The sequence below is a fragment of the Triticum urartu genome, chromosome 5A (assembly GCF_056163025.1).
Source record: "Triticum urartu cultivar PI428250 chromosome 5A, HENAU_Tu73, whole genome shotgun sequence".
NCBI lineage: Eukaryota > Viridiplantae > Streptophyta > Magnoliopsida > Poales > Poaceae > Triticum > Triticum urartu.
In genome coordinates, this window is record NC_141877.1 from 549,499,056 (window position 1) to 549,524,594 (window position 25,539).

At 45.8% G+C, this 25,539-nt stretch overlaps 2 protein-coding genes across 2 annotated transcripts; both read left to right on the plus strand.

Moving 5' to 3' along the window:
* The first annotated feature begins 1,545 nt into the window (after positions 1 to 1,545).
* LOC147972761 (uncharacterized) lies at positions 1,546 to 2,757 on the plus strand. The gene has a single exon (XM_087524446.1). The coding sequence runs from the start codon at positions 1,546 to 1,548 to the stop codon at positions 2,755 to 2,757; it is 1,212 nt and encodes a 403-aa protein (XP_087380572.1).
* Positions 2,758 to 5,208: 2,451 nt separating this feature from the next.
* Positions 5,209 to 9,852, plus strand: LOC147972762 (uncharacterized). Its single transcript, XM_087524447.1, has 4 exons — positions 5,209 to 6,385; positions 7,729 to 7,791; positions 8,171 to 8,276; positions 8,622 to 9,852. Exons 1-4 carry the CDS (start codon positions 5,209 to 5,211, stop codon positions 9,850 to 9,852), a joined length of 2,577 nt encoding a protein of 858 aa, XP_087380573.1.
* Positions 9,853 to 25,539: the final 15,687 nt, after the last annotated feature.

The following is a 25,539-nucleotide window of genomic DNA, read 5'->3' on the forward strand; positions in this document are numbered from 1 at the left end:
GATGCGTGGGAAGTACTGTATGTACTTGTTCTCCCATATTTAGAAACAACATCCTCTGTGCTGCAATCTGCAAACAAAAAGAAAATATTAGCTAGAAGATGGATGGAAAAGATATTGGAAAAGTTACTCCATGCCAATCGCACTCTTAGAAATGCCTCCCTGGGACAGACCAGGTCGCGTGGCCTATGTTGCATTCGAGGCAAGGAATGAGGAGCGGAGGCAACTGGTTCGAGGTGTGTGTGTGTGTGTGTGTGATGCAGGTGGTGTAGAGCTACGCTGGAACGTGGATGAACACAAGCTTGTGAATTACAGCGAGACTGAGAAGAATGGAGAAGGAGCACATAGAAGAATGGAGAAGGAGCACATAGAAGAATGGCAGCAGTAACAAGCAAGCCAGAAGTTTAGCGAAACCGTGGGTATGTGGTGCAGCTAGACGTTGGGACAGACAAGTCATGAATACGCGTCTCACTTCAATGCTTGAGCCTGCCTTGTGGGCAGAGCTGTCAGACGTAATACACGGGACATACCACTTGATATGCGGGAGATGGAAAACGTTATACCGGCTCCATCGCACGAATCACGTGGGAACAAGCGGTGTGGATACCGACCTCGCGTTGCTGCATGTCCACTCATGATTTATCGCTGGTTTATAGAATATTTTGTTTGGATCGACATATCTTTTGGATCATCCTCAACCTTGAGAAAGATCACAATCCGTTCTCGTGAGATGTGAGGAGGTCCGAGTGGAGGCACCACCCCAGCACGTCGGCCACTGCACAGTTCGTGCTGATCCCGACGGGCCATCATGGACATGGAGCTGGGCGCGCTTGACCACGTGATGTCTATCAACAAGCGGGGCACTGCTTGGCATGGTGCACGCGGCCGCCGGGGAGCTCGGGCGCCACACCAGTGAGCTACGCCCTGGTGGCCGTGAACGCCGAGGAGATGGAGGCCATGACGAAGATGCACAACATGCTGCACGGGAAGAAGGTGTTGCACCTGCGCGTGGTCGACGTGGCGGAGGCCACGCTGTTCCTCACATCCGACCAGGCCAGGATGTTCAGTTCGTCAGCGGACACGACCTCGTCTTCGACGGCGCCGGCGCCGCCACCGCCATCAACCGCACGTACTCAGCGGCCGCAGCGATGCCGAGCACACCCACGGTCACAGGAGAAACACTGTCGTCGTCCTCGCCAAGAAACAGTAGCCATGGCACCTGGAATGGCTGATCTTGCCGTAACAAACAGACGTACTTTGGACGCTGCCCACATGCGTAGCTTTCATGAAAGCTAGAGTCCTTTGCGACAGAAACGAGGGATAAACTAAACAGGTTTATGGAAAGACTACTAATAGTCATTTTTCCAAATACTCGTTTTCCTGGTTTGTGGGAAACCAAGTTTTCCTTATCCGAAGATTTGTTGGACCAACCAAACAAAGTTTTTGGTTGTTACAGTCCTAAACGTGAATAGTGGAAACAGGTTTGGTATCAATCCCATATCCAAACAACCCCATAGAGTCGTATAGACAAGACGGAGTCGATCGATCATGTCGCCCAGGCTCGTGCCACCCAGCCGCCCGTGGGCAGACCTCCCGCCGGACCTGCTCGGCGAGGTCTCCGGCCGCCTACACGACGCCGCTGACTTCATCCGCTTCAACGCCATCTGCAAACCATGGCGGGAGCACGCCGCGGCGGCACGGCCATCGTTCCAGCCGTGGCTCCTGGCGCCGTGCCAGGGCCTTCTCTTGCACTCGGTCGTCCACTACGGGTCCGAGGCCAAGTCGAGCCCCTTCAACCACGTCATGGAGGTTCCGCCGCGCGCATTGTCAAGATCCACGCGTGACCGCAACAAGAACTGTGTGGCCAGCGCCGATGGCACGGCCGCATGGCTCTTCACACCGCGCCCTAGGCCGAGACTCCACGACCTTTCCACCGGAGCCATGACGACGCTGCCATCCTTCCCTGATGACGGCCGTCGGATCCAGCAGTCGATGGAGTACCCCAGATGCATCGTCTATGGCGACGGCACCGTTTTTCTGTACGCCTCTTCTACTAAGTTTACCCGTGAGGGTGAGCACAGGCCCACCTTCACTGCCGCCATCTTACACCCTGGTGATGCGGCATGGACGATCAAGCTGGATTTTCAACATGTAAGCCATAGCCATGTCGCGGTGTATCACGACGGCAAGGTCATAGCATGTGCCGGCAGGATTTCGTGGTGTCTCTCGGTGGAGGGAGACCACAAAGACATCGTGCATGATCCGACATGGCAATGGGATGCGAATGAGAAAAACATGCGCTATGACAGTTACCTCTTGGCATCCCATGGCGAGGTGATGCGGGTAAACGTTCGAATCGAGGACAACGGGGCCGGCGGCGACTTGCCTCCGCGTGAGCCATCGGCGACGGTGCATGTGCTGGAAGGGGCGGCCGGCGGAGCCGGCAGGATGCGCTGGGTGGCGAGAGACGGCCGGAGCTTGGGTGACCGCGTCCTGTTCCTGGGGTCCCCAGCCAGCTTCGCCGTGGATGCTGCAGAATTGGGCGTGCGTGGCGGGTGTGTTTACTTTGTTTTATTTCGTGGCGTTTATAGGTGCAACCTCATCGATGGTGAGACCAAGGACGTGCAGTGGATGTGTTCCAGATGGGGCGGTGATGGCACACGCGTATGGCTCCGGCCTAAGCCTGGCATTGCCTCAATTGAAGAAATAAACGAGAGGCTCAAGGCTCAGAACAAGAACACCCAAAAGGAATACCAGTAACTCATAATTTCTGATGCATTTGCCAAATTTATAGTTTATTAGATGTAGTTTTGTCATGAAATTGTTTTGAAGCGAAACATAGTTTTTTTTAAACAAAGCAAGAGATTTGCCATTTTCATTGATTAAGAGAAGAGTTTTAACAGAAACCTGCAAGCGGGGATAAGAGAGTCTACTCTCGCGGCATTACATTACACAGATGACAAGCGCCAGCAAGTGTCCAAAGACGGGCCTCCTCTTGATCCTAGCGACAAGAATGGTCGCTGTGGTGGCAGTATTTCTAAAAACTCTTGCGTTGCACTCCCTCCAAAGCTCCCGGGAGACGAGCATCAGCAAGGATGCCAGGGCCTTCCTTGAGGCCTCGCCATCAAGTACAGTCTTGAACCACCAATTCTTGACCGTTATCTCGTGCCGCCAAGCCGCTGTGTTGCCATTGTTGAGACCGATCCACGAAGCCGCATCCGCACACGTTGGGAGAAACTGCATTGGAATAGGAGATAAGGCGTAGATTCATTAACTTGCTTGCAAAGCTGGCAAAGCCCATAGTTTGGCCAGCCCTGCCGTCCACACTCTGTTTTGAATGTTGAGCCAAGCGAAGAACTTGCACTTTGGGTGTGCCCAAACCTTCCAAACTGTTGCGGCCATATTGCTTCTGAGGTGACCCTCAAACTGAGTCATGTAGGCCGAAGAGGCCGAGTACTCGCCACTCAAAGTGAGTTTCCAGGAGATAGTGTTGCGGACACCAGTGGCGAGGTTGATCTTAGAGACCATTTCCTGAAGGAGTGCGAATTCCTAGATGTGCGCCAAGGAAAGCTCGTGATTAGTGTCGATTTGGCTAACCCAATAATTGTTCAGGAGAGCTTGCGGACCGTGCTTGTCTTCTTCTTGGAGATGTCAAAAATTCTTGGCGCATTATCTCTAGGCCTAAACCCATCATGCGACGATGAGTTTCAGAAACTAGCCTTGCATCCGTCCCCAATGTGAATAGTTGTGGCCGCTGAGAAAATGTCTTTGTTGTTATCATTGCATGGCGTCCCACTGCCTAGCCAAGGCTTGGTAGGGTCCGCCCATTCATACCAAAGCCAACAGAGACGAGCGGTAGCAAATTTCTCAAGATTGAGCAAACCCAGCCCACCAAAGATCTTGGGCTTGCACACAAGGTTACAATTGACTTTACATTTCCCTCCTGTGACTCCTGTGACCTTGTCACAAGTAGGCGCGTCTCAAGCTATCAATCTTCTTCCTGACCTCAACCGGCAAATCAAGAGGCGTGAGATGAATAATTGCAATGGACGTCAGCACCGCTTTTAGAAGAACTATGCGGCGCCCAAGGTGGCAGCTTGGCAGCAATCTGGTCCTCTAAATATTGAAAGTGAATTCTCTTGAGTCTCTTAACTGAGAGGGGCAGCCCCAAGTATCTCGATGAGAAGCATGAGTGGACGGCCGAAAAGTCTTGAAGGACGTCGTCAAGATAAATACCAACACAAGGAATGGGTGTAGCAAGGCTCCTGACACAGTTGGTGACCAATCCGGTGACCTTCCCAAAAGAAGCAAGCGTTAATGCCAAGAATTGAATATCACTTCTAATTGGCGCAATGAAGATGGCCACATCATCAGCATACAGGGACGCACGAACATGTCTCCCTCAAAGCGGATGCAAATTCCCTTGGGTCGTGGCTTTGGAAAGAATGCGGCAGAAAGGGTCAATAGCCAGAACGAAAAGTAGGGGCGAGAGAGGATCTCCTTGCCGAAGGCCTTGGCCATGTCGAATCGGGTTGCCAGCAATGCAGTTGAGCAACACACGAGAGGATGATGTTGAGAGAAGAGCCGAAACCCAATCCCAAAAGCGACTTGGTAAAGTTGCCTCATGTGGTTTTACTTTTTTGAAAACAGCACGGTCCACAGCCCATACATGCATGAGCTATTTTTTCTAGGTTCTCTACTTGCAGTACATAGTTGCCTAGCTTTTTGGAAGCTTTCTTTTCAAATTCGTACAAGTCATACGAACTGCTTATATGTGTGTGAAAGGAGCCAAACTAAGCTTTTACCGATCAACCTATTTTTTTAGGTTTTTTGGTTGTTCAAGTATTCCCGGTAATTAAAACAAGTGAAAAGGGGAGAAGGGGGAGGGGACGGAGAGGGTGTTAGAATAGAGTACGTAGGGATAGATGATATGTTTAAATTGTTTTTGTTTCTATCTCTTCTTCTGTTCTTCTTCTCCAAGTTGTATCGATCTCTCTCTGGAAGAATCCTAGCGATATTCCAAACCTTGTAAGCCACGACAACTATTCTATAAATACACATGCGGCCCAAGCAAAGGGTTCAACGCTTCCTACCAAATCTTACATGGTATTAGAGCCCTTCCTCTCGTACGTCTAGCTTTCCTGAGAGATCGGTCTAGTTGATCAAGAGAGAAACCTGAACCTATCCAGAGAGACTTGTCGAGAGAGAATTATGTCAGGCACCAACGCCAGCACCGCTGCTTCCACCATCGCCGCCACCAACACCGCCCTGATTGGATCCACCATGAACACCTTGTCCACCCAATCTGCGTCTTCCATCTATGCATCTTCGTCTACCTCCAGCAGCGTTTCCTCTCTCGGGTCTCCTCCATCTGAGAAGCTCACAAGGACAAACTTCCTCCTCTGGAAGGCCATCGTGCTACCCCAAATCAAGGGAGCACAGATGGGGCACTTCCTTGACGCCGCAAGCCCGGCGCCCCCTCCTACCATCACCATCTCCAAAGACGGGAAGGAGGAGCAGGTCTTCAACTACACCCGGTCGATCTGGTACGCCCAGCAGCAACAGGTACAAGGATACCTTATGGGATCTCTGTCACGTGAGGTTCTTGCGCAGGTCGCTACCCTTCAGACGCCGGCTGAGGTGTGGAGTGCCATCCACGCCTCCTTCGCTGCGCAGACGCAAGCGCAGATCGTCAACACCCGCATCGCCCTCGCCAATCTCCACAAAGGAAGCATGGGCATGCCCGAGTACCTGGCAAAGATCAAGGCCTTCGCCGATGAGATCGCCTGCACTGGTGATCCCCTCTCTGAAGGAGAGATAACCTCATATGTGCTCAAAGGGCTGGACATCGAGTATAACCCGGTGATCTCAGCCCTGGCTGCACGTATCGAACCGGTGACCGTCCAGGAGCTCTACAACCAGCTGCTAAGTTTTGAAGCCCGTATGAATCTCCTACAAGGTAATAATATCCGCCAGTCATCCGTTAATTCCCTCCCACGTGGTCGTGGCACTGGAGGCCGAGGCCGTGGTCACCGCGGTCACCAGCAGGCGCGCGGACGCGGCAACAACAACAGCAGCGGGCGTGGGCGCGCCAACAACACTGGCCCACGTCCCTCTGGCGCCTCCTACTCCAACACCAGGCCATGGTGCCAGCTTTGCAAGAAGCCAGGGCACGAGGTGAAAGATTGTTGGCATCGCTATGATGAAGATTTCGTGCCCGAGGAAAGCCACGTTGCCGCAGCCATCAGGGAGCAAGAAGAAGCTGGGGACACCATCTGGTATGCTGACTCTGGAGCCACGGATCACGTCACCAGTGAGCTGGAGAAGCTTGCAAACCGAGAGAGATACTATGGCAATGAGCAAATTAACACCGCCGCAAGTGGAGGAGGTATGGACATATGTCACATTGGTCAATTTTCCATTAATTTCCCTAATTCTAAACGTGATCTTCTTCTAAAAGATGTGCTTCATGTCCCTTAAGCCAACAAAAACCTTGCTTCCATGTCTCGTTTGTCAGCTGATAATAATGTCTTTTTTGAAACTCATCCCAAGTATTTTTCATTAAGGATCGGGCAACGAGGGAGCTCCTCCATCACGGTAGATGCGTCGGTGGTCTATATCCTATCACATCAAGAGCTTTTAGCCGCAAGCGTCATCGTCAAGTCTACTCCGTCGTCAAACCATCCTTAGAGAGGTGGCATCAAAGATTAGGTCATCCTTCATTAAAAATAGTTGATCAAGTAGTGAATAAAGGCAATCTTCAATTGTCTAGTAGTGAGAATAAAGTGTCTGTTTGTGATGCTTGTCAATGTGCCAAGAGTCATCAACTCCCCTATCCTAAGTCAAATAGTGTGTCTCATGCTCCGTTGGAACTGATATTCAGTGATGTATGAGGTCATGCCAGAGATTCTTTTGGAAGAAAGAAATATTATGTTAGCTTCATTGATGACTATAGTAAGTTTACATGGATATACTTGCTTAAGTTCAAATCCGAAGTTTTTTCTGTCTTCCAAGAATTCCAAAAATTTGTTGAGCGTCAATTTGACAAGAAAATCATTGCAGTCCAGAGTGACTGGGGAGGAGAGTATGAGAAACTCAACTCTTTCTTTCGAAGCATAGGCATTGAGCATCATGTTTCGTGTCCACATGCACATCAACAGAACGGTTCTGCCGAACGTAAACACCGTCATATTGTTGAAGTAGGCCTTTCCCTTCTTGCTCATGCATCTATGCCTCTAAAGTATTGGGATGAAGCATTCATTGCTGCCACTTATCTTATCAATCGGTTGCCCAGTAAGGTTATTGGGAACACAACTCCCTTAGAGCGATTGTTTCATCAAAAGCCAGATTATAATTCTCTCAAGGTTTTTGGATGTGCATGTTATCCTAATCTTCGTCCATATAATCGCCACAAACTTGAGTTTCACTCTACTCAATGCGTTTTCCTTGGCTACAGCAATCTTCATAAAGGCTACAAGTGCCTAGAAATCTCAACTGGACGCCTCTACATCTCTAGGGATGTGATCTTTCATGAAACTATCTTTCCCTTCACCAAACTTCATCCAAATGCCGGAGCCCTTCTTCGAGCAGAAATTTCTCTTCTCTCGCATCCTTTGTCACGTCCTGATCACGGGGGACAATTAATAGAACATGATCATGTGACTAGTCCAAAAGAAAATTCAGATACTAATGAAAAAAATGCAGTTTTTGGCTATGATTTTATGTGTGCAGAAGAGGACGAAAATAGCGCTGGATCCGATGCTGATCTTGTGCAGAACTGCAGCGCCAGGGAAGGTGCGCGATCCCAGGTTGATAGCCGCACGCGATCCGAGGGCCAGGCGCGCAGCGGTGTCTCCCGCGTCTCCCATAGTGCCACATGGCGGGACCAGCCCACCTGCCGATCCAGTGGCCGACCAAGATTCGGGCGTGGACCCAGGCAGCGAGGGGCGCAGCCCGTCCGCGCGCGTCGCACGGGAACCGGTGCGCTCCGTGGCCGACAGCCCAACCGGAGAGGGGCCCATCAACAGTGCCATGCGCAGCCCTGCTGCTGCTGGGGCATCTGGCACGAGTAGAATCTCGTTGGATCCGGTGTCTACCTCGGATCTGGAGCCCTGTGGCGCGGCAGTCCAAGACGATTTGGCTGGATCTTCTGCGGCTTGTTCTGGCAATGAAGAAACTGCAACAGCCTCTACACATGTGTCATCCGAGATACCTCAGCGCCACACTAGATCAAAATCTGGAGTATTCAAGCCCAAGGAATACAAGGACGGTACAATAAGGTATGATCCTCGCAAGTTTGCTTTTCTCACTAGTTCAGGTGAACCTATTCATCTAGCCGAAGCTCTTGCTCACAAAGAATGGAAAGGGGCTATGGACAATGAATATCAAGCACTCATGAAAAATAAAACGTGGCATCTTGTACCACCAAAAAAGGGAAAGAATTTGATTGATTGCAAGTGGGTTTATAAGATTAAAAGAAAATCTGATGGAAGTATAGATAGATACAAAGCCAGATTGGTTGCAAAAGGGTTTAAGCAAAGTTTTGGAATTGATTATGAGGATACCTTTAGCCCGGTTGTTAAGGCAGCTACTATTCGACTTGTTCTGTCTATTGCTATTTCCAGAGGGTGGAGTTTACGTCAGCTAGACGTTGAGAACGCGTTTCTTCATGGTGTTCTTGAGGAAGAAGTGTTCATGCGGCAACCACCTGGGTATGAGAACAAAAGCACACCTCATTTTGTCTGCAAGTTGGACAAAGCTTTGTATGGCTTAAAACAGGCTCCAAGAGCCTGGTACTCCAGGTTGAGTACTAAGTTGCAACAACTTGGGTTTATTCCAAGCAAGGCAGATACCTCATTATTCTTTTATCATAAAGGGAACATCTCTATGTTTGTTCTTGTCTATGTTGATGATATAATTGTTGCTAGTTCTAGTTCAGAAGCTACTACCTCTCTTCTTCGTGATCTCAATGTGGAGTTTGCACTCAAGGATTTGGGTAATCTTCACTACTTTCTTGGTATAGAGGTAAGACAGATCAAGGATGGAATACTTCTTACACAAAAGAAATACACCACAGATATTCTAAGAAGGCTAGGACTGGAACATTGCAAACCAGTAAGTACACCACTCTCCACTTCTGAGAAGCTTATAGTTGAAGGAGGTGAATTACTTGGACCAAATGATGCAACGAACTATAGGAGTGTTGTTGGTGCTCTGCAATACTTAACATTGACTAGACCTGATATTTCATATTCTGTCAACAAGGTATGTCAGTTTTTACATGCACCAAGTACAGTTCATTGGACTACAGTAAAGAGAATTCTGAGGTATCTAAAGTTTACAATGGGACTTGGAATCAAGATTATTAAGTCACCGTCCATGCTAGTTAGTGCATACTCAGATGCTGACTGGGCAGGATGCCCTGATGATAGAAGGTCCACAGGTGGTTTTGCTGTTTTTCTGGGATCAAATCTTGTGTCATGGAGTGCAAGGAAACAGGCTACTGTGTCAAGATCAAGCACTGAAGCAGAATACAAAGCTCTTGCTAATGCAACGGCTGAAATCATGTGGATCCAGACTCTTCTATACGAGTTGGGAATCAAGGCTCCACAAGCTGCAAGGTTATGGTGTGACAATATTGGTGCTACCTATCTTTCTGCAAATCCGGTGTTTCATGCACGTACAAAACACATAGAGGTTGATTTTCATTTTGTGAGAGAAAGAGTAGCACGAAAGCTACTTGATATCAAATTTATTCCCACAGGAGATCAACTTGCGGATGGCTTCACTAAACCACTTACCACGAGGAGACTGAATGAATTCAAGTACAATCTAAACCTAGAGAAATTTTCATAGGTTTGGATTGAGGGAGGATGTTAGAATAGAGTACGTAGGCATAGATGATATGTTTAAATTGTTTCTGTTTCTATCTCTTCTTCTGTTCTTCTTCTCCAAGTTGTATCGATCTCTCTCTGGAAGAATCCTAGCGATATTCCAAACCTTGTAAGCCACCGCAACTATTCTATAAATACACATGCGGCCCGAGCAAAGGGTTCAACGCTTCCTACCAAATCTTACAGAGGGGTGTGCAGGTTTTGTCACTTGTTTTCTGCTGCAATTTGATCGGCATGTTTAAGGAGGGGAGAAAGCTTCAAGGTGTTATAATTGCCAAGCTTTGTAGATTTGTAAGAGAGAAGATTCTGGAGACGGTTCGGTGGGAATGAGAGGCTGGAGGATTAGGGGCTTGGCCTTGGTAGGGAAGAAAAGGAGGGTGAGGGGACCAGGTGGGGCGCGCGGTTCAGGTAGGCGCATGCGCGTTGGTTGGAGGGGGACCAGGTGGGCTTTGTTCTTCCCTTTTCTGGTGTATCTCCTGATTCAGTCCCTTTTTTCTCAAAACAGCAGGTGTGTTGGATCTTGCGAACGAGCGCCCAGACGCTCCCTAGCCACGTGCAAAGTCCTTAGATTATAGACTAATGACCCCATAGCTTATTAGCGACACCATATGATTGATATCCTGGCGCCGCCAGTGAACTGGATTCAAAATTCCCTGGAGGATAATAAAATTACACCTCTTTAGGAAATCAAAATAATTAACTTCTCAAAGATCCATTAAGTTAACTTCAATTCATTTTAAAAATACAATCCACATTTTTGATTTTTATGGAAAATAAATAAATATTTATACAACTTATTTTCAAAAAAATCATTTAATCTACCTTTGAAGTAAGAGATATGTTCTTTTTTCACTTTTCAGATATGAGACGAAGCATGTATCCATGTGGTGTACAAGCCCTACATTACTGCGTCAGAATTAATTGAAACTCTAGCATGATCTCAAGTCAAATTTAAAGTTTTATAAAAAAAGAATTAGTTAACAATTTCAAGGCAAAATTGCATCGCATTTACCAAGTTCCAATATTTCGCCAATACATCGGATCCATTGCGAAATGGATTTTCTCAAGCCCAATGTTTTAAATTTCAGAAACATATTTTTTTTGGATCACACTAAACTATGCGAAATTTTGGAGTTTTGGGGAATTTCAGAAATCCCATCAAATTTTGATATATCAAAATCAAAATCACTTAGTATAACAACTTTTTTATTAATTTTATTTATTTGTACTCCGGGTGGTCACTGAGTTGAGTGAACACCTTCGCAAATTATCAGTTTGGGAACCTGTAGCGGTTAGGGCTGCATGAAAAGCTCAAGGCTCGTGAGACGCTAAAGATCTACTCGTATTTTGACTCGACTCGAGATCGACTTGAAAAGAAATGAGCTGAGTATGAACACTTTACATAGCTCGATAGAGAAATGAGCTAATCTTGAGCCAATACTGGCTCGCTTGATTTTAGCTCGATAGCTTGATGTCATATAATTATAAAATAGGATAGTCTACTGCCATATATTTGTGTACGTTTTTTCTATTAGCAAACATGGATGCCTAGTCTCAATATGGTATGTTATCGGCCGTGTGTTAAATATCCTATTATTCTCGTCCAAAGTTTAAGTGCGGACGCACTTTAATTTTTCTATCTTCCAAGTTCATCCTGTTGGGGAACGTAGCAGAATTTTAAATTTTTCTACGCATCACCAAGATCAATCTATGGAGTAATCTAGCAACGAGGGAGAGAGGAGTGCATCTACATACCCTTGTAGATCGCGCGGAAGCGTTCAAGAGAACAGGGTTGATGGAGTCGTACTCGTCGTGATCCAAATCACCGATGACTTAGCGCCGAATGGACGGCACCTCCGCGTTCAACACACGTATGGTTGGGAAGACGTCTCCTCCAACTTGATCCAGCAAGGGGGAAGGAGAGGTTGATGGAGATCCAGGAGCACGATGGCGTGGTGGTGGAAACTACGGCGATCTTGGCAGGGCTTCGCCGAGCACTACGAGAAGGAGAGGTGTCACGGGAGGGAGAGGGAGAGGCCAGGGGCTAGGGTGCAGCTGCCCTCCCTCCCCCCACTATATATAGGGTCCCTAGGGGGGTGCCGGCCCTAGGAGATCCAATCTCCAGGGGGGGCGGCCAAGGGGGTGGCTTGCCCCCCAAGCCAAGTGGGGCGCCCCCCACCCCTAGGGTTTCCAACCCTAGGCGCAGGGTAGGCCTAAGGGGGGCGCACCTGAAGGAAATATGCCCTAGAGGCAATAATAAAGTTATTATTTATTTCCTTATTTCATGATAAATGTTTATTATTCATGCTAGAATTGTATTAACCAGAAACATAATACATGTGTGAATACATAAACAAACAGAGTGTCACTAGTATGCCTCTACTTGACTAGCTCGTTAATCAAAGATGGTTATGTTTCCTAACCATAGACAAAGAGTTGTTATTTGATTAACGAGGTCACATCATTAGTTGAATGATCTGATTGACATGACCCATTCCATTAGCTTAGCACCCAATCGTTTAGTATGTTGCTATTGCTTTCTTCATGACTTATACATGTTCCTCTGACTATGAGATTATGCAACTCCCGTTTGCCGGAGGAACACTTTGGGTGCTACCAAACGTCACAACGTAACTGGGTGATTATAAAGGAGCATTATAGGTGTCTCCAAAGGTAGATGTTGGGTTGGCGTATTTCGAGATTAGGATTTGTCACTCCGATTGTCGGAGAGGTATCTCTGGGCCCTCTCGGTAATGCACATCACATAAGCCTTGCAAGTATTTCAACTAATGAGTTAGTTGCGAGATGATGTATTACGGAACGAGTAAAGAGACTTGCCGGTAACGATATTGAACTAGGTATTGGATACCGACGATCGAATCTTGGGCAAGTAACATACCGATGACAAAGGGAACAACGTATGTTGTTATGCGGTCTGACCGATAAAGATCTTCGTAGAATATGTATGAGCCAATATGGGCATCCAGGTCCCGCTATTGGTTATTGACCGGAGATGTGTCTCGGTCATGTCTACATTGTTCTCGAACCCGTAGGGTCCGCACGCTTAAGGTTACGATGACAGTTATATTATGAGTTTATGCATTTTGATGTACCGAAGGTTGTTCGGAGTCCCGGATGTGATCACGGACATGACGAGGAGTCTCGAAATGGTCGAGACGTAAAGATTGATATATTGGAAGCCTATATTTGGATATCGGATGTGTTCCGGGTGAAATCGGGATTTTACCGGAATACCGGGAGGTTACCGGAACCCCCCGGGAGCCATATGGGCCTTATTGGGCTTTAGTGGAAAGGTGAAAGCGGCTGCCATGGTGGGCTGCGCGCCTCCCCCCTCCCCTAGTCCTATTAGGACTAGGAGAGATGGCCGGCCACCTCTCTCTCTCTTTCCCCCTTGGGAGTCCTATTTGGAATAGGATTGGGGGGGGGAGTCCGACTCCCGGTAGGAGTAGGACTCCTCTTGCGCCTCCATAGGGCTGGCCGCACCCCTCCCCCTTGGCTCCTTTATATACGGAGGCAGGGGCACCTCTAAACACACAAGTTGATCCACGTGATCTATTCCTTAGCCGTGTGCGGTGCCCCCTGCCACCATATTCCTTGATAATACTGTAGCGGAGTTTAGGCGAAGCCCTGCTGCTGTAGTTCATCAAGATCGTCACCACGCCATCGTGCTGACGGAACTCTTCTCCGACACTTTGCTGGATCGGAGTCCGGGGATCGTCATCGAGCTGAACGTGTGCTCGAACTCGGAGGTGCCATAGTTTCGGTGCTCGATCGGTTGGATCGTGAAGACGTACGACTACTTCCTCTACGTCGTGTCATCGCTTCCGCAGTCGGTCTGCGTTGGGTACGTAGACAACACTCTCCCCTCTCGTTGCTATGCATCACATGATCTTGCGTGTGCGTAGGAATTTTTTTGAAATTACTACGAAACCCAACAGTGGCATCCGAGCCTAGGTTATTTATGTTGATGTTATATGCACGAGTAGAACACAAGTGAGTTGTGGGCGATATAAGTCATACTGCCTACCAGCATGTCATACTTTGGTTCGGCGGCATTGTTGGACGAGACGACCCGGACCAACCTTACGCGTACGCTTACACGAGACCGGTTCCCTCGACGTGCTTTGCACATAGATGGCTTGCGGGCGACTGTCTCTCCAACTTTAGTTGAACCAAGTATGGCTACGCCCGGTCCTTGCGAAGGTTAAAACGGAGTCTATTTGACAAACTATCGTTGTGGTTTTGATGCGTAGGTGAGATTGGTTCTTACTTAAGCCCGTAGCAGCCACGTAAAACTTGCAACAACAAAGTAGAGGACGTCTAACTTGTTTTTGCAGGGCATGTTGTGATGTGATATGGTCAAGGCATGATGCTGAGTTTTATTGTATGAGATGATCATGTTTTGTAACCGAGTTATCAGCAACTGGCAGGAGCCATATGGTTGTCGTTTTATTGTATGCAATGCGATCGCGATGTAATGCTTTACTTTATTACTAAACGGTAGTGATAGTCGTGGAAGCATAAGATTGGCGAGACGACAACGATGCTACGATGGAGATCAAGGTGTCGCGCCGGTGACGATGGTGATCATGACGGTGCTTCGGAGATGGAGATCACAAGCACAAGATGATGATGGCCATATCATATCACTTAAATTGATTGCATGTGATGTTTATCTTTTTATGCATCTTATCTTGCTTTGATTGACGGTAGCATTATAAGATGATCTCTCACTAAATTATCAAGAAGTGTTCTCCCTGAGTATGCACCGTTGCCAAAGTTCGTCGTGCCCAGACACCACGTGATGATCGGGTGTGATAAGCTCTACGTCCATCTACAACGGGTGCAAGCCAATTTTGCACATGCAGTATACTCAGGTTAAACTTGACGAGCCTAGCATATGCAGATATGGCCTCGGAACACGGAGACCGAAAGGTCGAGCGTGAATCATATAGTAGATATGATCAACATAACGATGTTCACCATTGAAAACTACTCCATCTCACGTGATGATCGGTCATGGTTTAGTAGATTTGGATCACGTAATCACTTAGAGGATTAGAGGGATGTCTATCTAAGTGGGAGTTCTTAAGTAATATGATTAATTGAACTTAAATTTATCATGAACTTAGTCCTGGTAGTATTTTGCAAATTATGTTGTAGATCAATAGCTCGCGTTGTTGCTTCCCTGTGTTTATTTTGATATGTTCCTAGAGAAAATTGTGTTGAAAGATGTTAGTAGCAATGATGCGGATTGGATCCGTGATCTGAGGTTTATCCTCATTGCTGCACAGAAGAATTATGTCCTTGATGCACCGCTAGGTGACGGACCTATTGCAGGAGCAGATGCAGACGTTATGAACGTTTGGCTAGCTCAATATGATGACTACTTGATAGTTTAGTGCACCATGCTTAATGGCTTAGAATCGGGACTTCAAAGACGTTTTGAACGTCATGGAGCATATGAGATGTTCCAAGAGTTGAAGTTAATATTTCAAGCAAATACCCGAGTTGAGAGATATGTAGTCTCCAACAAGTTCTATAGCTAAAAGATGGAGGAGAATCGCTCAACTAGTGAGCATGTGCCCAGATTGTTTGAGTACAACAATCGCTTGAATCAAGTGGGAGTTAATCTTCCAGATAAGATAGTGATTGACAGAATTCTCTAGTCACCATCACCAAGTTAGTAGAACTTCGTGATGAACTATGATATGCAAGGGATAACGGAAACGATTCCCAAGCTCTTCGTAATGCGGAAATTGATGAAGATAGAAATCGAGAAAAACATCAAGTGTTGATGGTAGACAAGACCACTAGTTTCAAGAAAAGGGCAGAGGGAAGAAGGGGAACTTCAAGAAGAACAGCAAGCAAGTTGCTGCTCAAGTGAAGAAGCCCAAGTCTGGTCCTAAGCCTGAGACTAAGTGTTTCTACTGCAAAGGGACTGGTCACTAGAAGCGGAACTACCCCAAGTGATTGGCAGATAAGAAGGATAGCAAAGTGAACATAAGTATATTTGATATACATGTTATTGATGTGTACTTTACTAGTGTTTATAGCAACCCCTCAGTATTTGATACTAGTTCAGTTGCTAAGATTAGTAACTCGAAACGGGAGTTGCAGAATAAACAGAGACTAGTCAAGGGTAAAGTGACGATGTGTGTTGGAAGTGGTTCCAAGATTGATATCATCATCATCGCACACTCCCTATACTTTCGGGATTAGTGTTGAACCTGAATAAGTGTTATTTGGTGTTTGCGTTGAGCATGAATATGATTTGATCATGTTTATTGTAATACGGTTATTCATTTAAGTAAGAGAATAAATTGTTGTTCTGTTTACATGAATAAAACCTTATATGGTTACACACCCAATGAAAATAGTTCGTTGGATCTCGATCGTAATGATACACATAATCATAATATTGAAACCAAAAGATGCAAAGTTAATAATGATAGTGCAACTTATTTGTAGCACTGCCGTTTAGGTCATATTGGTGTAAAGCGCATGAAGAAACTCCATGCTGATGGGATTTTGGAATCACTTGATTATAAATCACTTGATGCTTGCGAACCATGCCTTTTGGGCAAGATGACTAAAACGCCGTTCTCCGGAACAATGAAGCAAGCAACAGATTTGTTGAAGATCATACATACTGATGTATGTGGTCCGGTGAATATTAAGGCTTGCAGCAGGTATCATTATTTTCTGACCTTTACAGATGATTTGAGCAGATATGGGGATATCTACTTGATGAAACATAAGTCTGAAACATTTGAACAGTTCAAAGAATTTCAGAGTGAAGTGGAAAATCATCGTGACAAGAAAATAAAGTTTCTACGATCTGATCGCGGAGACAAATATTTGAGTTACGAGTTTGGTCTTCAATTAAAACAATGTGGAATAGTTTCACAAACTCATGCCACATGGAACACCACAGCATAATGGTGTGTTCGAACGTCATAACCGTACTTTATTGGATATAGTGCAATCTATGATGTCTCTTACCGATCTACCACTATCGTTTTGGGGTTATGCATTAGAGACAGCTGCATTCACATTAAATAGGGCACCATCTAAATCCGTTGAGACGACACCGTGTGAACTATGGTTTGGCAAGAAACCTAAGCTGTCGTTTCTTAAAGTTTGGGACTGCGATGCTTATGTGAAAAAGTTTCAACATGATAAGCTCGAACCCAAATCGGAGAAATATGTTTTCATAGGATACCCAAAGGAGACTGTTGGGTACACCTTCTATCAAAAATCCGAAGGCAAGACTTTTGTTGCTAAATTCAGAGTTTTTCTAGAGAAAGAGTTTCTCTCAAAAGAAGTGAGTGGGAGGAAAGTAGAACTTGACGAGGTAACTGTACCTGCTCCCTTATTGGAAAGTAGTACATCACAAAAAACTGTTTCTGTGACACCTACACCAATTAGTGAGGAAGCTAATGATGATGATCATGTAACTTCAGATCAAGTTACTACCAAATCTCATAGGTAAACCAGAGTAAGATCCGCACCAGAGTGGTACGGTAATCCTGTTCTGGAAGTCATGTTACTAGACCATGATGAACATGCGAACTATGAGGAAGCGATGATGAGCCCAGATTCCGCGAAATGGTTTGAGGCCATGAAATCTGAGATATGATCCATGTATGAGAACAAAGTATGGACTTTGGTTGACTTGCCCACTGATCGGCAAGCAATTGAGAATAAATGGATCTTCAAGAGGAAGACGGACGCTGATAGTAGTGTTACTATCTACAAAGCTAGAATTGTCGCAAAAAGGTTTTCGACAAGTTCAAGATGTTGACTACGATGAGAGTTTCTCACTCGTATCTATGCTTAAGTCTGTCCGAATCATGTTAGCAATTGCCGCGTTTTATGAAATCTGGCAAATGGATAAACAAAACTGCATTCCTTAATGGATTTACTAAAGAAGAGTTGTATACGATGCAACTAGAAGGTTTTGTCGATCCTAAAGGTGTTAACTAAATATGCAAGCTCCAGCGATCCATCTATGGACTGGTGCAAGAATCTCGGAGTTGGAATATACGCTTTGATAAGTTGATCAAAGCATATAGTTTTATACGGACTTGCGGTGAAGCCTGTATTTGCAAGAAAGTGAGTGGGAGCACTACAGCATTTCTGATAAGTATATGTGAATGACATATTGTTGATAGGAAATAATGTAGAATTATTCTGCAAAGCATTAAGGAGTGTTTGAAAAGAGTTTTTCAAAGAAAGACTTTGGTGAAGCTGCTTACATATTAAGCTTCAAGATCTATAGAGATAGATCAAGACGCTTGATAAGTTTTTTCAATGAGTACATACCTTGACAAGATTTTGAAGTAGTTCAAAATGGAGCAGTCAAAGAAAGAGTTCTTGCCTGTATTACAACGTGTGAAGTTGAGTAAGACTCAAAGCCCGACCACGGCAGAAGATAGAAAGAGAATGAAAGTCATTCCCTATGCCTCAGTCATAGGTTCTATAAAGTATGCCATGCTGTATACCAGATCTATTGTATGCCCTACCACTGAGTTTGGCAAGGGAGTACGATAGTGATCTAGGAGTAGATCACTGGACAGCGGTCAAAATTATCCTTAGTGGAATAAGGATATGTTTCTCGATTATGGAAGAAGGAAAAAAAGGTTCGTCGTAAAGGGTTACGCCGATGCAAGTTTTGACACTAATCTAGATGACTCTAAGTCTTGGTCTAGATACATATTGAAAGTGGGAGCAATTAGCTAGAGTAGCTCCATGCAGAGCATTGTTGACATAGAAATTTGCAAAATACATGCGGATCTGAATGTGGCAGACCCGTTGACTAAGATTCTCTCACAAGCAAAACATGATCACACCTTAGTACTCCTTGGGTGTTAATCACATAGCGATGTGAACTAGATTACTGAATCTAGTAAACCCTTTGGGTGTTGTTCACATGGCAATGTGAACTATGGGTGTTAATCACATGATGATGTGAACTATCGATGTTAATCACATGGTGATGTGATCTAGATTATTGACTCTAGTGCAAGTGGGAGACTGAAGGAAATATGCCCTAGAGGCAATAATAAAGTTATTATTTATTTCCTTATTTCATGATAAATGTTTATTATTCATGCTAGAATTGTATTAACCGGAAACATAATACATGTGTGAATACATAAACAAACAGAGTGTCACTAGTATGCCTCTACTTGACTAGCTCGTTAATCAAAGATGGTTATGTTTCCTAACCATAGACAAAGAGTTGTTATTTGATTAACGAGGTCACATCATTAGTTGAATGATCTGATTGACATGACCCATTCCATTAGCTTAGCACCCGATCGTTTAGTATGTTGCTATTGCTTTCTTCATGACTTATACATGTTCCTATGACTATGAGATTATGCAACTCCCGTTTGCCGGAGGAACACTTTGGGTGCTACCAAACGTCACAACGTAACTGGGTGATTATAAAGGAGCATTACAGGTGTCTCCAAAGGTAGATGTTGGGTTGGCGTATTTCAGGATTAGGATTTGTCACTCCGATTGTCGGAGAGGTATCTCTGGGCCCTCTCAGTAATGCACATCACATAAGCCTTGCAAGCATTGCAACTAATGAGTTAGTTGCGAGATGATGTATTACGGAACGAGTAAAGAGACTTGTCGGTAACGAGATTGAACTAGGTATTGGATACCGACGATCGAATCTTGGGCAAGTAACATACCGATGACAAAGGGAACAACGTATGTTGTTATGCGGTCTGACCGATAAAGATCTTCGTAGAATATGTAGGAGCCAATATGGGAATCCAGGTCCCGCTATTGGTTATTGACCGGAGACGTGTCTCGGTCATGTCTACATTGTTCTCGAACCCGTAGGGTCCGCACGCTTAAGGTTACGATGACAGTTATATTATGAGTTTATGCATTTTGATGTACCGAAGGTTGTTCGGAGTCCCGGATGTGATCACGGACATGACGAGGAGTCTCGAAATGGTCGAGATGTAAAGATTGATATATTGGAAGCCTATATTTGGATATCGGATGTGTTCCGGGTGAAATCGGTATTTTACCGGAATACCGGGAGGTTACCGGAACCCCCCGGGAGCCATATGGGCCTTATTGGGCTTTAGTGGAAAGGTGAAAGGGGCTGCCATGGTGGGTTGCACGCCTCCCCCCCTCCCCTAGTCCTATTAGGACTAGGAGAGGTGGCCGGCCACCTCTCTCTCTCTCTTTCCCCCTTGGGAGTCCTATTTGGAATAGGATTGGTAGGAGTAGGACTCCTCCTGCGCCTCAATAGGGCTGGCCGCACGCCTCCCCCTTGGCTCCTTTATATACGGAGGCAGGGGGCACCTCTAAACACACAAGTTGATCCACGTGATCTATTCCTTAGCCGTGTGCGGTGCCCCCTGCCACCATATTCCTCGATAATACTGTAGCGGAGTTTAGGCGAAGCCCTGCTGCTGTAGTTCATCAAGATCGTCACCACGCCGTCGTGCTGACGGAACTCTTCCCCGACACTTTGCTGGATCGGAGTCCGGGGATCGTCATCGAGCTGAACGTGTGCTCGAACTCGGAGGTGCCGTAGTTTCGGTGCTCGATCGGTTGGATCGTGAAGACGTACGACTACTTCCTCTACGTCGTGTCATCGCTTCCGCAGTCGGTCTGCGTTGGGTACGTAGACAACACTCTCCCCTCTCGTTGCTATGCATCACATGATCTTGCGTGTGCGTAGGAAATTTTTTGAAATTATTACGAAACCCAACAGCACCAGCCCACTAGGGGCTGGTTCCCCTCCCACTTCAGCCCATGGGGCCCTCCGGGATAGGTGGCCCCACCCGGTGGACCCCCGGGACCCTTCCAGTGATCCCGGTACAATACCGATTACCCTCGAAACTTTTCCGATGGCCGAAACCTGACTTCCTATATATAAATCTTCACCTCCGGACCATTCTGGAACTCCTCGTGACGTCCGGGATCTCATCCGGGACTCCGAACAACTTTCGGGTTACCGTATACTAATGTCTCAACAACCCTAGCGTCACCGAACCTTAAGTGTGTAGACCCTACGGGTTCGGGAGACACGCAGACATGACCGAGGCGACTCTCCGGTCAATAACCAACAGCGGGATCTGGATACCCATGTTGGCACCCACATGCTACTCAATGATCTCATCGGATGAACCACGATGTTGAGGATTCAATCAATCCGTATACAATTGCCTTTGTCAGTCGGTACGTTACTTGCCCGAGACTCGATCGTCGTTATCCCAATACCTCGTTCAATCTCGTTACCAGCAAGTCACTTTACTCGTACCGTAATGCATGATCCTGTGACCAACCACTCGGTCACATTGAGCTCATTATGATGATGCATTACCGAGTGGGCCCAGAGAGACCTCTCCATCATACGGAGTGACAAATCCCAGTCTCGATTCGTGCTAACCCAACAGACACTTTCGGAGATACCTGTAGTGTACCTTTATAGTCACCCAGTTACGTTGTGACGTTTGGCACACCCAAAGCACTCCTACGGTATCTGGGAGTTGCACAATCTCATGGTCTAAGGAAATGATACTTGACATTCGGAAAAGCTACATCAAACGAACTACACGATCTTTGAGCTATGCTTAGGATTGGGTCTTGTCCATCACATCATTCTCCTAATGATGTGATCCCGTTATCAATGACATCCAATGTCCATAGTCAGGAAACCATGACTATCTTTTGATCAACGAGCTAGTCAACTAGAGGCTCACTAGGGACGTGTTGTGGTCTATGTATTCACACATGTATTACGATTTCCGGATAACACAATTATAGCATGAACAATAGACAATTATCATGAACAAAGAAATATAATAATAACCATTTTATTATTGCCTCTAGGGCATATTTCCAACAGTCTCCCACTTGCACTAGAGTCAATATTCTAGTTACATTGTGATGAATCGAACACCCATGCAGTTCTGGTGTTGATCATGTTTTGCTCTAGGGAGAGGTTTAGTCAACGGATCTGCCACATTCAGGTCCGTATGTAGTTTACAAATCTCTATGTCTCCATTTTGAACACTTTCACGAATGGAGTTGAAGCGACGCTTGATATGCCTGGTCTTCCTGTGAAACCTGGGCTCCTTGGCAAGGGCAATAGCTCCAGTGTTGTCACAGAAGAGAGTCATCGGGCCCGATGCATTGGGTATGACTCCTAGGTCGGTAATGAACTCCTTCACCCAGATTGCCTCTTGTGCTGCCTCCGAGGCTGCCATGTACTCCGCTTCACATGTAGATCCCGCCACAACGCGTTGCTTGCAACTGCACCAGCTTACTGCCCCACCATTCAAAATATACACGTATCCGGTTTGTGACTTAGAGTCATCCAGATCTGTGTCGAACCTAGCATCGACGTAACCCTTTATGACGTGCTCTTCGTCACCTCCATAAATGAGAAACATATCCTTAGTCCTCTTTAGGTACTTCAGGATATTCTTGACCGCTGTCCAGTGTTCCATGCCGGGATTACTTTGGTACCTTCCTACCAAACTTACGGCAAGGTTTACATCAAGTCTGGTACACAGCATAGCATACATGATAGACCCTATGGCCGAGGCATAGGGGACGACACTCATCTTTTCTCTATCTTCTGTCGTGGTCGGGCATTGAGCCGTGCTCAATCTCGTACCTTGCAATACAGGCAAGAACCCCTTCTTTGACTGATCCATTTTGAACTTCTTCAATATCTTGTCAAGGTACGTACTCTGTGAAAGACCAATGAGGCATCTCGATCTATCTCTATAGATTTTGATGCCTAATATGTAAGCAGCTTCTCCAAGATCCTTCATTGAAAAACACTTGTTCAAGTAGGCCTTTATGCTTTCCAAGAATTCTATATCATTTCCCATCAACAGTATGCCATCCACATACAATATGAGAAATGCTACAGAGCTCCCACTCACTTTCTTATAAATGCAAGCTTCTCTAATAAGTCTGCGTAAACCCAAACGCTTTGATCATCTCATCAAAACGAATGTTCCAACTCCGAGATGCTTGCACCAGCCCATAAATCGAGCGTTGGAGCTTGCACACCTTGTCAGCATTCTTAGGATCGACAAAATCTTCCGGCTGCATCATATACAATTCTTCCTTAAGGAAACCATTAAGGAATGCCGTTTTGACGTCCATTTGCCATATCTCATAATCATAGAATGTGGCAATTGCTAACATGATTCGGACGGACTTCAGCTTCGCTACGGGTGAGAAAGTCTCATCGTAGTCAACCCCTTGAACTTGTCGATAACCCTTAGCGACAAGCCGAGCTTTATAGATGGTTACGTTACCATCCGCGTCTGTCTTCTTCTTAAAGATCCATTTATTTTCTATGGCTCGCCGATCATCGGGCAAGTCAGTCAAAGTCCATACTTCGTTTTCATACATGGATCCTATCTCGGATTTCATGGCTTCCAGCCATTTGTCAGAATCTGGGCCCGCCATCGCTTCTTCATAGTTCGAAGGTTCACCGTTGTCTAATAACATGATTTCCAAGACAGGGTTGCTGTACCATTCTGGTGCGGAATGTGTTCTTGTGGACCTACGAAGTTCAGTAGCAACTTGATCCGAAGTTTCATGATCATCATCATTAACTTCCTCTCTAGTCCGTGCAGGCACCTCAGGAACAATTTCTTGAGCTGCGCCACTTACCGGTTCAAGAGGTAATACTTCATCGAGTTCTACTTTCCTCCCACTTATTTCTTTTGAGAGAAACTCTTTCTCTAGAAAGGATCCATTCTTGTCAACAAAGATCTTGCCTTCGGATCTGAGGTAGAAGGTATACCCAATAGTTTCTTTAGGGTATCCTATGAAGACGCATTTTTCCGATTTGGGTTCGAGCTTTTTAGGTTGAAGTTTCTTGACATAAGCATTGCATCCCCAAACTTTTAGAAACGACAGCTTAGGTTTCTTCCCAAACCATAATTCATACGGTGTTGTCTCAACGGATTTCGACGGAGCCCTATTCAAAGTGAATGCGGCAGTATCTAAAGCATAGCCCCAAAATGACATTGGTAAATCGGTAAGAGACATCATAGATCGCACCATATCCAATAGAGTGCGATTACGACGTTCGGACACACCATTACGGTGAGGTGTTCCAGGCGACGTGAGTTGTGAAACTATTCCACATTTCCTTAAGTGTGTGCCAAATTCGTGACTCAAGTATTCTCCCCCACGATCTGATCGCAACAACTTGATTTTCTTGTCACGTTGATTCTCAACCTCACTCTGAAATTCCTTAAACTTTTCAAATGTCTCAGACTTGTGTTTCAATAAGTAAACATACCCATATCTACTCAAGTCATCAGTGAGGGTGAGAACATAACGATAGCCACCGCGAGCCTCAACACTCATCGGACCGCACACATCAGTATGTATGATTTCCAATAAGTTGGTTGCTCGCTCCATAGTTCCTGAGAACCGAGTCTTGGTCATTTTATCCATGAGGCATGGTTCGCACGTGTCAAATGATTCGTAATCAAGAGACTTCAAAAGTCCATCTGCATGGAGCTTCTTCATGCGTTTGACACCTATGTGACCAAGGCGGCAGTGTCACACGTATGTGGGACTATCATTATCAATCTTACATCTTTTGGTATTCACACTATGAATATGTGTAACATTACGCTCGAGATTCATTAAGAATAAACCATTCACCAGTGGAGCATGACCATAAAACAGATCTCTCATATAAATAGAATAACCATTATTCTCGGATTTAAATGAGTAGTCATCTCGAATTAAACGAGATCCTGATACAATGTTCATGCTCAAAGCTGGCACTAAATAAGAATTATTGAGGTTTAAAACTAATCACGTAGGTAAATGTAGAGGCAGCGTGCCGACGGCAATCACATCGACCTTGGAACCATTCCCGACGCGCATCGTCACCTCGTCCTTCGCCAGTCTCCGCTTATTCCGCAGCTCTTGCTTTGAGTTACAAATGTGAGCAACCGCACCGGTATCAAATACACATGAACTACTACGAGTACTGGTAAGGTACACATCAATTACATGTATATCACATATATCTTTAGTGTTGCCGGCCTTCTTGTCCGCTAAGTATTTGGGGCAGTTCCGCTTCCAGTGACCACTTCCCTTGCAATAAAAACACTCAGTCTCAGGCTTGGGTCCATTCTTTGACTTCTTCCCGGCAGCTTGCTTACCGGGCGCGGCAACTCCCTTGCCGTCCTTCTTGAAGTTCTTCTTACCCTTGCCTTTCTTGAACTTAGTGGTTTTATTCACCATCAACACTTGATGTTCCTTTTTGATTTCCACCTCTGCTGATTTTAGTATTGAATATACCTCAGGAATGGTCTTTTCCATCCCCTGCATATTGAAGTTCATCACGAAGCTCTTGTAGCTCGGTGGAAGCGACTGAAGGATTCTGTCAATGACCGCGTCATCCGGGAGATTAACTCCCAGCTGAGTCAAGCGGTTATGCAACCCAGACATTTTGAGTATGTGCTCACTGACAAAACTATTTTCCTCCATCTTACAACTGAAGAACTTGTCAGAGACTTCATATCTCTCGACCCGGGCATGAGCTTGGAAAACCATTTTCAGCTCTTCGAACATCTCATATGCTCCGTGTCTC